This window comes from Sinocyclocheilus grahami, unplaced genomic scaffold, assembly GCF_001515645.1.
Source record: "Sinocyclocheilus grahami isolate Dianchi unplaced genomic scaffold, SAMN03320097.WGS_v1.1 scaffold849.1, whole genome shotgun sequence".
Lineage (NCBI taxonomy): Eukaryota > Metazoa > Chordata > Actinopteri > Cypriniformes > Cyprinidae > Sinocyclocheilus > Sinocyclocheilus grahami.
Window position 1 is genome coordinate 223,224 of NW_015506028.1, and position 13,521 is coordinate 236,744.

At 39.4% G+C, this 13,521-nt stretch overlaps 1 protein-coding gene across 1 annotated transcript; it reads right to left on the reverse strand.

Moving 5' to 3' along the window:
- Window positions 1-462: 462 nt before the first annotated feature.
- On the reverse strand, window positions 463-11,972 carry LOC107562937 (matrix-remodeling-associated protein 5-like). Its single transcript, XM_016247695.1, has 8 exons — window positions 11,904-11,972; window positions 10,014-10,240; window positions 9,387-9,516; window positions 8,862-9,252; window positions 8,077-8,564; window positions 4,951-7,750; window positions 4,507-4,513; window positions 463-2,879 (listed from the first exon to the last, which is right to left on the reverse strand). Exons 2-8 carry the CDS (start codon window positions 10,199-10,201, stop codon window positions 971-973), a joined length of 5,913 nt encoding a protein of 1,970 aa, XP_016103181.1. The 5' UTR covers window positions 10,202-10,240; window positions 11,904-11,972; the 3' UTR covers window positions 463-970.
- Between the last annotated feature and the right edge of the window lie 1,549 nt (window positions 11,973-13,521).

The window sequence follows — 13,521 nt, forward strand, 5'->3', positions numbered from 1 at the left end:
ACACTATAAGATGAAAACAAAATTCAGGAATCGAGCTGGATAATGACACTAACTTTGCGATATCAACACTGTTATTGAACTGAATTGAATCAACACTGAAATGACTTGAGCCGAATAATGATACTATTGCCTTCTGTAGAGCTGATTTGCATCTGAATGGACTTTGTTTTATAAGTGATGCACTTTGCAACTAACAGTTATTGAACTGAATTAAAACAACATTGCACTCAATCGAGCTTCATAATGACACTATTGCCTTCTATAAAGCTGCTTTCATTATTAATGTTGTTTCATAATTGATGAATTTTACAACATTAATATGTTCCTGTTTTTGTTAGGTTCCCATTATTGTGAAGCTGCTTGAACAATCTCTATTGTATAAAGCACTGTACAAATAAATGTGATTTGACTTGATATTAAAGACTAAAGACCAGAAATCAAATATTATTATTTATTTGCCCAGTGTAGCAGTAAGTGTCTTACATACTGTGTTCTTGTCTTATTTATTTGGACAACTACCACAATGCCAACATTTGTACCATACAAGGCCTCGTTCTGCTCTGACAAGGCTATTTTGTTCTAATACACTGAAGAATGCAAGAAATTCAACAGACAGAACATATCAGACGAATCACAGACATTCTGGAATGTTTTATGTGCAATTTATGTTAAAAAAAGTATGTAAAAATTATTCTGTTTAAACTGTGGAATATATAAATATGTACAAACCAATAATTTCATAAATTAAATATAGAATACTAAAGAAATCTTATCCTCGGGTCAGTTATTGGGCAGATCCAAAGACAACAATCCATGGCTATTCACAAAAACTATTAAGGAAAAATGCTATTTAACAACATTGTTGGGGGTATTTTAAGTGCATTGGTGCACTTTTAAAGTATGATTTATGTTTTTAAAGAAAGGTTCCCATTTAGTGTTCTTAATAACCTGATGGATTTCTGTCTATTGCTCAGATCACTTGAAGGTATGTTGCTTTGAAGTCTGTTCCCAAGGCATTTCTAGCATTACATTTGTAAATCCCTGAGTTCATGAGGCCTGGGTCCTGTATGACCAAATTTCCCTCCTCTGTCATGCGAATTCCACCCTGTGCTGTGAAGCGACTATTGGGTACAAGCGTGGTACGTCCAGGCAGAGTCCAAGAAATGTCTGGTTTGGGTATGCCAGCAGCTATACAGGTCAGAATCACAGGAGACCCCCTGTTAACTCTGGTTACTGAAGGTGGAGCATGAGTGATTTGAGGTGGAAACACCATAATACTTACTGGATATGACAATGTTGAGGATCCAAAGGTGTTTGTGGCTTTGCAGGTATACGTTCCTCTATCAAATTTGGATGTTTCTTTTACCTGAAGTGTGCCGTTAGATAAATATGTTACTCTTCCAATAATTTGGGGCTTGTCTAAGACCAGGCCATTTGGAAGAGTCCAGGTAATTTTTGCCTGAGGCCAACCATCAGCATTGCATGGCATATTTACTGTCTGTCCAAACGAAATCTTCATTGTTGAAGCTGTACTTCTAATTTGAGGCTTCTGTCCAGGTTCTAAAGCATAGCGCTTTTCTGCTTGTCCAGCTACATTTTTAGCCAGGCACCGATACACACCTTTGTCAATGACACCTGGCTGCGTAATGTGTAACGTCCCATTTCCCAGGTAGTGAATGAACCGCCGAAGTTTCATGCCTGGATTCAGTGCTGTTCCATTGGGTAGAATCCATAGAAACACTGGCTTTGGTTTTCCTGTAGCACGACACTCCAAAGATATGTCATCACCATCTGCTTTGAGAGGAAGAACCTCTATGTTTGGCACTGGAAAGCTTGGCTTCTCAGCAAGTGATGCAACTTTGAGGTCAACTGCTACACTTGCTTCCCCTAAGTAATTCTTAGCTATGCACAGAAACCGACCTTCATCAGTCTTTCGAATGCCCCTCAATTCAAGAGTGCCATTCCTGTGGACTTGGAACCTACCTCCTAAATATGGAGTGGGTAGAGACATGCCGTAAGGTGTGGTCCAGGTGATCTGTGGTACAGGCTTACCTTCTGCTTTGCAATCTAGCAGCAAAGTCTGGTAATACACTGCTAAAAGTTTGTTCTCTGATCGCCCACTGTGTCCATTGATTTGTGGGCCTTTAACCTCAACTAGAAGGTTCACATTCTTGATGTTATCTCCGGCTGGGTTCCGTGCAACACAGGCATACTTTCCCTGGTCAGCCAAAGTCAGTTTTTTAATGATCAGAGTCCCATCATTTAGGATTTGGTATTTGACCGAAGATGAGGGTATTATCTCATTCCTTGGTGAGATCCAGATGATCGTAGCTGATAGCACACCGGTAGCATCACACTTCATCTGGGCTGATTGCCCGAAAGGTGCCCACATGGATACCTGCTCTTTAGAAGTTATTTGGGGTGAGTTTGGCATGACTTGGACACTTACTTTCATTGCATCTTCCCCCAGGGTGTTCTTAGCATAGCATGTATAATTGCCTTCATCCTTCTTTCCCATTTGTTGCAACAAAAGCGTTCCATTCCCAAAGATGATATAGCGCCGGTTACGGGTTCCACTGTCATCCGACTGGAGGGCATTGTTGATCATGGTGCCATCTGGGAGGCTCCATGAAACCTCAGGGTCTGGAAGGCCAGAAGCTACACAGTCCACCAGGAAGTTGTCTCCATTAGCAACTCTTTTATGTTGTGCCCCAGTGTTCTCTATCTTTGGTGGCCTCATGAGAACCTCTACTTGGAACAGCTCCATGTCCTCACCATTTGGTCTTTGATACATGCACAGATAATTGCCTCCATCTTTCTCAGTCAGTCTCAGAATTCTCAGAGTGCCATTGGGGAAAGCAGTGATGTGTCTTTGTGGACTGAAAACAAAAAGAGAGAAATTGTTTACATCTTTTTATGACAGCTGTACCATTTCATAGTAATTAACAATGATAGGATAAAAGAGCTCATAGAATTCTTCTTAAGATAGCTGCACACTGTGCAATTTATTTTCCATGTCCTTTCAAAGGTTGCTTGTCCAACTGTATAAGAGACAAGTGAGACCTTTCATAAAAAAAGCAGACTGTGTGACGTGGTTTTTTAGATTGTGATATCCCTTACGCAAAAATAAGTATAATATAGTGTTAATAACAATATATTGAATAATACATATAAAATAAATAATGTAATATATTTCTTAAATTCAATAATTATTTACAATATATTTCATATATAGCTAGTCACCAATAGCACAAGAACACTTACATGTACTAAAGTATTTATGAAAGAGTCTATCACTGTGCTGAATAGTGCACAGCCATTACTTTTTAAAAGAAGCAACATACTTATAGTCTTAATGGTGTTTGGCCAATCTTCATCCTAACCACAGGCTCTGTAATAATATATATATATATATTTCTGTCATGACAACTCTCGGAGGGATTGGCATGGTAATGTACATGAAAATGTTAATGTAGTTGGTCTTGGTGGAATAGATCTGCTACGCTGCTGCTGCTGCTGCGGCAGAGCAAGTACCGAGACTTGCTACTGCCAATACATCCACAACATGCTGCTGTGAGCGTATAAGAAATATTGCTTCTGCAAATATAACATACATGAAATAACCCTATATAGCATATGTGAATCACCTCGTAGCAGATCTATACAGGTGGAGCTGGGGAAGGTGGAGGGTTTCTGAAGCAAGCTGCAACTGCTACGGCAAGCGCGAGTCATGTTGAGCAGCGAGCTCATTGGCTACCGATACAGGAGAGAACCAATCAGCTGTGCCATGTGATGATGTCATTAGGTCAGATTGAGTTAGACCTAGTATATTGAAATATATAAGCACTAGTTTCTCATTTATGGAAATGTATTATGTAATATAATATCGATTTATATTTCACAGTATATTCCCATATATTTTTGTTTCGTAAGGGTAGTTTCCCATTTATGGAAATTTAATATTATGTAATATACTGCATTATATTTTGCAGTATATTCCCATATATTTTTGTTTCGAAAGGGATACTGTACATCTTAGCCTACATCTTAGCTACAGTCTTTTACAGTCCATTTTAATTTTTAAATTGAAAATAATAATAAAAATAATAATTAAGTTAAGAAACAGGATGTAGAATTGCAATGTGAATTTGAATGTAAGGCAGTACAATTAAAATGAAATCCAAATAAATTCATATTTCTGTTATTTTAAATAGTAAAGCAAGTTTGTCAAGACAAACTTTGAATGTGTTGACAAAAGGTTTAAAGGTTTTTAAAAAGCCTCGAATTTTAAAGAGTTATAGGTCCTACAGAACAAGAGAAGAGAAAGATAAAGGGTATTTGTGGAATACTCATAGTTCAGAGCAGTATAGACAAATTGGTTTACACACGTTTTACTAACATCTCTCTTTCACAAACACACACATACACACACACACATTGATTTTGTAGGTGTAATGGTAGGACTACGAGGAAATTTCTCCATAAAATATGTTTAAGCTGTTATACCAGTAGCCTATCAATTTATGTCCTCATAAATCACATAAACACACATCATCATCATCATTAGTGGCTGTGTTGCTATTGCTTCTTCATTAAATTATTGTTGTAGCTGAAGTCACACAGCAGGATTATGAACCAATATTTAACATTTGTGAACAATTTAATTTTGATACATTTTAGTTCTAGACGTAATAATGAATGCCTAATGTTACATTTATTTGTTATCTAACTGCTTTAAGTAGCCTGTTGTATAGATGACTAAGCACCAGAATTCCTAGCGATGGCCCTGCTAAGCATATGAAGTAGAAATAGTTCACTTATAAAGCATGATAGCAGTGTTTGATAGCGATCTAAGGTAAGCTGGGAGTGGGCGCTCTAAAAAAGTTTTTTTTAAATTTCATCCTCCATTCAGACAGATGCAGCCGTAAAAATTATGTAGCGAAGAATCACCTGTTGAAACTTTGGTCCATGAAACATTAGGTTTGGGGTCCCCAGATGATCTACAGGACAAGAGCACATCTGTCTCTGCTAAAGCAGATATAGTAACGGATTCAGTTGTTGTGATCCTGGGTTTGGCGCCATTGCCCATCAGGTTTGGAAAGGGAATGGCAGTGCTCAATTTCTTTGCTCCAAACTGACTGTAGTGCCAGCGACTGCCATATGGTACGCTAGCTGTGAAGGTTGGTTTGTTTGTATATGCTAGGATGGATGGGGGAGTCACAGGCTTGTAGATGTTTGGGATATTTGGAGCTTGGTGAGGCTGTGGGGTGGGACGATATGTCCTTGGCTTAGAAGTGACAAGCTTTCCCATCTGGGCTAGTCGATATGCATCAAGCTGTGACTGTCTATATCTGTTTCTGAGCCTGTTGAAAAGTAAGTGGTCACGTACACGAGACGAGCTGACATGTGGAGCTATGGTCCTCGCAACGGAAGCCGTCACTGACCCCAAAATATAAGTTGTGGGCTTTGCTGTTTGAGCAGTGATTTCAGGCCGATTGGTGGCCCCTGCACCCCTGCCTCCTGTTTGTAGGAAATACCATGTTTTGTCTTGGGAGTGGTGGTGCTTTGAGCTATGAACTGTGGGCCAGAAGGGAAACTGATTGTAGGGATGGGGTGTAATGGAGATTTGTTTTTTTGGTGTAGACTTTTGGATTAACCAGGGGTGGATAGGTACTCCTTCAGGATGCATTGCCCAGTTGTAAACTCTCTGCTGGTCCACATTAGTTAAGGTTGGTTTCTCAGTCACATGTGCTATTTTTGTCTCTGGAGGATTTATGTAGCTAATTTGAAGATTAGGGATGGCAGTTGTCAAAATCTGCCTGGTCTTATTCTCATTTGCCTGGCTATTAGTTCTCAAGATGATCTCTCTGTTTTCATGTCCATACCTGTTGATCTGTCTGGGTGTAGCACGTGTAGCAGGAACTGCTTCATTTTCTTGCAGAGATGTTGTACTTACAAGCTGAACTGACTCAATGTGTTTTGTTTTGCTTTCAAGTTCATTCAAGTTCTCATCTTTTCTGAACATTGTTATAGGCACTTTAAGAGGGTCCTCTGTGACTGCCATGGCAAAGCGTTCGGTTACTGGGTAATGTGCAGGGGAAACTTCTAAAGTCATTAAAGCTGTGACATCTTTGTTTTGGGCTTGAGTATAAGAGTTGGTGGTCATTGCTACACTACTTTTAGGTATCAGTGTCTTGACTGGAGAGTGAGTGAATGGCACTGCTGTAGAGGGAGCTAGGGTGAAATTTGGTCTCTTTGGACGTGGTCTACGTGAAGGAGGCCTACGCTGCCTATATGGGAATCTTCGTCTTTGGTTCCAGATGGAATTATTATTAGCCCTTATTTTCTCTTCTATTGTCTGTCTGTCTACCTGTTTTATCAGCTGAGTCTCATGTTCAGGTACCGTTGTTGAGTCTATGTGTTCTAAAGTCAAATATGAAATGTTATAATCACTTGTCTTGTCTTTTGATTTTTCTACCTGTGTAGTTTCTTGTACATGCTCATTGAGGGGTGGTGGTTCCAGCTGTTCCGCATTGAAATGTTGGATGCTTGAACTTGCGCTGGTACTGCTAGCTGTAACATCTGTTTTAGTCATTTTAAAGGTAGCAGCCAACAAAGTTTTGTTGGTTGTAATCAGTGAAGACTCAGTCATTGTTTTTGTCATTTCTAGGTGCGCCGTAACTGGTGACATGGTTGAGAGTTTAGCGTTAGCTTTTGCAAGAATCTGCTCCCAGCGGCCGGGATCAAGCTCTTTGACAGCGTTATTAGGTTTTCTCACACTCTCTTTGATTTTCTTTCCTTTTGAATTTTGTCGGACGTGTTTTCCATCGACCCTCTGAGGTGTGAGTTTAGTAGTTGGTCTTTTGATTTCTTCATATCCTGACCCTTCACTGTCCTCATTTTCAAAAAGCAGTAATTCACCCATCGAGACCGTAACACCTCTTTGTGCGTCTTCCTTTTCACCAACAACAACAATTAGGTGAGACAACATATCAGCCCCATAGAGGTTAGCTGCTAAACAACTATACTCTCCGGCATCCTCGTAAGTCACTTTTTTGATGATCAAAGTGTTGTTCTGTGATACATACACCCTTCCTTTCATGTCTGACGCTTTAAAAATATGATTGTTTGGTAGGAACCATCTTGTCTCAATTGGATGAGGAGAAGTTACTAAACAGGGAAGACTAAGAGTGTCCCCCTTCTCCACAGATATCTTCTTTCCATTTAAATCACTGGGACTTAAGAGACGCATCCTGACTGTGAGTCTATAGGGGACGATGTCCACATTAGTGTCAGTCCTCACAAAGCAATGATACAGCCCAGAGTCTGCAATACTTGTGTTTTTGATAACTAGTCTGTAATTCTCCAGCCTTAATTTATGAGAATCAGTTTGATCCACTGTTGTTAAGTCTGGAAGCATCCACTCCACAGGCGGATGCCCCGAGCTTAGCACGCTGCAATCCAGACGGACTTCAGAGTGTTCTAGCACTGACTGTATTCTTCCCGGGGCTCCTCTTTGGATCATAGCCCAGGAGGAGACTACATCCTCCTCATCCCCTCTTCCAATGATGTGCTTTGATATAAAAGTGGAGAAGTTCAGCACCAGTTTTTTAGTTGTTGTTTTGCGCCGGTTCAGCTGAAGGGTGACCCTTGGTTGTAAAAGCCAGGCTGGTTCAGCCATTAAGTGTCCTTTGAGCTCTGTGAAATATGGTGATTCCTCATGTGAGGCTTGAGAGTACTGAAAAGTCACCTTTGAAGAATTCCCAACGAGCTTAGCACGCTGCAATCCAGACGGACTTCAGAGTGTTCTAGCACTGACTGTATTCTCCCCGGGGCTCCTCTTTGGATCATAGCCCAGGAGGAGACTACATCCTCCTCATCCCCTCTTCCAATGATGTGCTTTGATATAAAAGTGGAGAAGTTCAGCACCAGTTTTTTAGTTGTTGTTTTGCGCCGGTTCAGCTGAAGGGTGACCCTTGGTTGTAAAAGCCAGGCTGGTTCAGCCATTAAGTGTCCTTTGAGCTCTGTGAAATATGGTGATTCCTCATGTGAGGCTTGAGAGTACTGAAAAGTCACCTTTGAAGAATTCCCAAGTCTGGTTCCCCGTTCCAAAATGGCTGGGCTCTCATAGTAGTAGGCAACCAACCTCCACAGGTTCTGAAGAGCGTCTCTATCGATCTCACACTCCAGAAGTGTCCGTAGAGTCACATTTACAGCAATCTCATCTGTTCTCCTCACTGGCTCCCACACCATGGAGGTGTCTTCAACAGGACGTGTTACATTACAAGCCACGTGTGCCCGATTCCCATGACTGTCAGAGAGAATGAATGTCAGATGGCCAAGAGGATGCTCCAGGTCCTTGATGTAGGGGGCATCTGGCTCCTGATTTTCCCACATGCTACTCTCCCCAATTTTAAGTGGGGATTGAAGGGAGGGTTGGTAACAGGTGAGCTGGCTGGTTGAAAGCTGCAAGATCTGGCTGTTGTTCAAAGGCTTTGGTGAGGCACAAGCAGCACAGTTGCCAGCATCTCCAGATTCACGGTCCTTTTTGCACTTAATAACTCCTGTAAAAAGAGAGATAGAGAATTTAAATAATAATAATAATAAAAAAAATATTTGTTTTCCTTGTAGTTATTTGCAGTCAGTGGAGTCAGTTGTGCTCTTTCAACCTTAAATGCAATGTAACAATACAGTGCATCTAGGACAGTGATGATAAATGTAACAATCTTGAATAAATGATGTATAAACACTATATGTGAAGTTCTATATATTTGTGTGCAATGGGATTTTATTCATTGCCATTACAAAACAATCTGAGTGAGTGGTGCAAAGTTTGGAAAATACAATCAAAGAACTTTCACCCTCATGATTTTTGTCCCACTCCAACAACCAATGTAAGTGGCAGTCACAGGCCCAGGGGTTTCCATGTAGAGAGAGGACTTCTAGCCTGTCTAAGTGCTGCAGAGTTCCAGGCAGCAGGTATTCTAGTTGGTTGTCTGCTAGGTGCAGATGCCGCAGTCCTGAGCTCCAAAATGTACCCAGGACTGAGACAGTAATAAATGTGTGAGAGTGGAGGTCCTGCAGTCGGTTCCCCTCCAGTTGCAATAGCTTTAATGATGTGAGTCCAGTAAATGAAAAAGGCTCAATGAAGTCAATGAGGTTGTGGTCTAAATGAAGCCGTACAAGGCTGGTCAAGCCCTCGAACAAGCTGGGGTCAACTCTTTTGAGTTTGTTGTAGCTCAACTTGAGTATCTGTGCCAATAAAGAACATCAATTATACCCCAATGCAATTTCTTAACTATTTATAGAAAATTAGAGACACAAAGATGCTACAGTACAGTAGACGAGTATAATGTGTTTGATGTGCATCTCATATGAACTTATACCTGGAGGGAACGGAGGTGGTAAAAGGATCCGGAAGAGACGGAGGAGATATCGTTTCCATGGAGCATGAGCATTTCCAATTGCCGCAGGTTTGCAAAATCTGAAGACCCAACCGTGCCGATGCTGTTATAGCTTTACAGAAAGCAAAGATAGTTGCGAAAAAAATGTTAGCTTAAAACATATCAAATCAATTACCCTCTAATTTTGTGAGATGCAGAGTAATCAGCACCAATTTTGGTTGTAATTGACTTAATTTTACCCAACTGGTGTTTTGGTGATTTTTAGGTGCTGTATGAAGTCAGTTCTCCTCTAGTTCCAACATTAACCACAGGTGTAGCTCAGCACATTAAAGTGATAGTTCACCCAAACATAAAATGTGACTTACTTTCTTCTGTGGAACAAAAAAGAAGATATTTTGAAAAATGTTGGTTCCAAAAAAGTTCTGGTTACCATTGACTTCCATTGTATGGGCAACAAAAAACACTCTGTTTGTTCTTTTGTGTTCCACAGAAGAAAGTCATACAGTTTTGGAACAACATGACCTATTCACAACCACAATGTGTCAAAATACTTTTTTCCCCTTCATTTTAAGTCTATCATCTTCTAAAGACAACTACACAGTATCCTACCCTAGGTTGAGTCTCTCAGTGTCCTTGGGTAGGTTTTGTGGGGCAGAGGGTAGGTGACGGAAGGTACAGTGCACCTCTTTAGGGCTGGGGCAACTGCAGGACCTCGGACACGCATAGAGGCATGAGGGCAAGATGAACAGCAGGCAAGATGCCAACAGTAAGAGAGCAGGTACACCCACTGGAGCCATGTCCCTCTCATGCCATTATCTGATTTAGGAACGGTGTGACTGCAAAGCAGAGTTTTACATTGCATACAATGTAAACAATTTGTTGATACAGCAATCAGTCTGCAATTTTTACTTGCATAAGCTAAAAATAACTTACAGTAAAAAGCAAGCAAATCACTGAACATTTGAGTTGATGTTGAATGTCTCATATGAGCTTTTTATGGATGCCATGTGACACTACTTCTGAAGTATGATGACTCATCAACCTCTGAAAGTTGTGCACATGCCTGACTCGCACACATAACTTATTGCAACATATTGTTAGTCTGTCATGATCTTTTTAACCACCGATGTCTCTTTGAGAGGATAATTCTAACTCAAGAAACATATTACATATCAATTTAGTTGATATATGTTACACATTTAAAGCAATCCATTATAAGAAAAACACTGTGCAAGTACATATTGTTTCACCAAATTTTTTTTTTTACTATTAATCTGTAGACACTGTGATGTAATTCAACTAAATACTGTATGATTACTGCACATATTTATGAATATTTACTGTTTTGTACATACAGCAATTATATTGTTATTTTTTAAGTGTAGTGTCTGTCCTCCACCACAGAGCTGCTGAGCCCACACAAAATAAATCATTGCTCAAGTGTTTGTCTCAGGAAGAGCATTGCATGGGTTTCCTACCACAAGCGGGCAACTCATCCACAGCTTAATTACACAAACTACATTTAAGAGGAAGAAGACAATTGCTACACTTCCTAAATACAAGAATATTTGGATTCCAAGGCACAGAAAGATGGTAAGGCCCCTGTTTTGCATTTTGATTACTTTTCCTTTCTGCCAGCTTAGGTTGCTCATATCTGTTGTTTAGTGCAGGGCGGCCAAAAGGTGAAACGTCAGGCATGATTTATTCATCTGACAGAGGCCCGATAATGACCCATGATGACTATTTTGGACAATTTTATTCCCACTGCATTCCTGTCTCTTTCATGCTGTTTGCAACATTGGCCTGTAAATAAACCAAGCAATTTACATCCAGTATTTTCTGTCTTGGTATTTTAATCCATTATGATTAACCTAACTGTTTCACAGAAAACTACTTACACTCCACCTCTAAACGTATGTTATACATTACTATTTCTCTTTCCTGTAGAAAAATTCTAGTGGTAGCTTATGCAATAAAGCACAATAATAATTTTCCAATATCTTGCAAAGGAAAGGGTCTCTAGTAATATTAAACATTTATAGAAATTAGTTCTGTTTTGACTTTTGATGGCATAATTTATGTTAAAATGAATTCAAATTGATCTTTGGTGGCTTGAATTACTGTAGAATACTGGCTGATGATTGCCCTGGACCTCAGACGGAGATTTACTTCACTTTTAAAATATTAACTGAATTCATACATAATTATATCAAAGATATTTTAAGATCATCAAACCTCAACACTTCTTTTGAAGTTAACTTCTGCTCAGGGTTCAGTTCTGTTTAAGTCAAAATTTATGTGAATTTATTTGAATAGGATACATTTGAGAACAACTCAGGTCCTAATGACCAAGGGGAACTACAGTGAACTTTTTAATATGCACTGGAATATTTATGAGCAAGAAAGTTCAGAAGAAAAAAAAATGGCATGCTATTTCTGATAATTAGATGCTGAGACAGATCTCAACTTGAGTATCTTGGAACAAATATTGCGTCTTACCTCAAGATTCCTGTTGAGAAAACGTTACAGGTGAAGACGAAGTGTGTAATTGTTTGCAGATGACTCGCAAACGTTCCGTAATTTTGTTTATCCCTGTACTTGACTGAGCAAGAACTGTTGGGAACTCCAAGTGATGGAGGCTTATATGAGTAAGTCAGACTCCAGGAGCAGCATTCAACTACATCTGGAGAAGTGCTTAACTCCCACCTACACTCCTCCTCTGAGCTGGCCTGTACAGGGGGAGGGAATGCTGAGAGACTTGGCTTACATCCATCTCCTCTCTTCCTCCATTACCTGCACTGTAGCTGAAGCTGTTTCTTTCATGATGTTTCTCTTTTTTTCTTCTGCCTGCCCTTTGCTCTCTTTTAACACCACTCATCTCTTACTCACTGTTCTGTTTTCTCATTTTTAAACACATTGATGGGTTCATGCATATGCACACACATGCTCACCTAAGTGTCTCACTCACACTCCTACTCTGTTTCAGACATTCACGTTCTGTTTATCATTTCCCCCTCTGCTCTGTCTCCAGCTGTTGTTCCGTGAACTTTTAAAAGGCCACAAGAGCTTATTTTCTGAAGCATAATTATTGCATGAGAGACTAATTGCCAGTGACAAAACTATTGTTTGCAAAATATTAATCAAATCAATTAGTCATAAAATAATTTAACTGGAAAAAGTAACACGAAAGTTCACTGTCAAAAAAAGCACAATATAAGTGTGCTCATATGGTAACCTTGAGTAAATATGTTTCTCTATAAAAGGAATGAAAGGTTGTAGTTTCAAAACTAGCACGTTTTTTGTTTTTGCAAACTGAAGGACAAATCTAATTGTTTTTCTTTGGTTGTCAACAGCATCTGTGTCATACTGTCATATGCCACAGAAAATAATTGTACTTGTCCCTCAGTAATGCATTTACAATGGAAGATCATATTTTATTAATTATATTAAGTGCTATATTAATTCTTCTATACAAATATGTGTATTAATCAGTTTACAAAGGCTATTTTAGTGGCATGACTTCTGATTTAGATGCATGGACTATTGCATATAATTGGAGTGGAGTTTTTCTTTCACTTTCTGGTATTACTTTAAAATGTGAAAGTTGCTGGATTTACATTATTATGGCAGCAGACAAGGTTAGTAAATAAGGGATGATTTATGTACAGTGCACTGGTCAATAATGCGGCAAATATCTGACTGTACATACAGTACAACTCAGCAATTAAAAAATACAAATAAAACCATTAAATAGTGATTCGAGAGTACTTTTTATAAATAGCCCACTACAATGCACAAAACAATCTGCCTAGCAATAAGATTAACACTGCAACAATATTACAGTAATACACTGAAGTCGTCTGAGGTCATTTTCACTACAACTGATAACTGTGTGAGACACAAGATGGTGCCAACTGCAGTTGTAAGAAATAAAAGAGAGTGAATTTGGACACTAAGTGCAGCAAAAGTGCTGCGGATGTCAGCTTCTGACAAGACGTGGGAATTTTCAACACTTGAACCCACCTCTAAACATAACCGTCACTATGGGGCATAAACAGATCATCTCTAAACCTGAGAATGAGATTATATGAATTCATGCGAATTAACCATCAATGTG

What these genes read in the sequence shown, in the direction of transcription:
- LOC107562937 (XM_016247695.1), bottom strand. Translation starts at nt 10,201, where the DNA reads ATGGCTCCAGTGGGTGTACCTGCTCTCTTACTGTTGGCATCTTGCCTG. An exon ending in ACTGAGAGACTCAACCTAGG is followed by an intron (nt 9,517 to 10,013) that starts GTAGGATACTGT and finishes CTTTCTGTAAAG; the next exon opens with CTATAACAGCATCGGCACGG. An exon ending in GTGGGACAAAAATCATGAGG is followed by an intron (nt 8,565 to 8,861) that starts GTGAAAGTTCTT and finishes CTCTTTTTACAG; the next exon opens with GAGTTATTAAGTGCAAAAAG.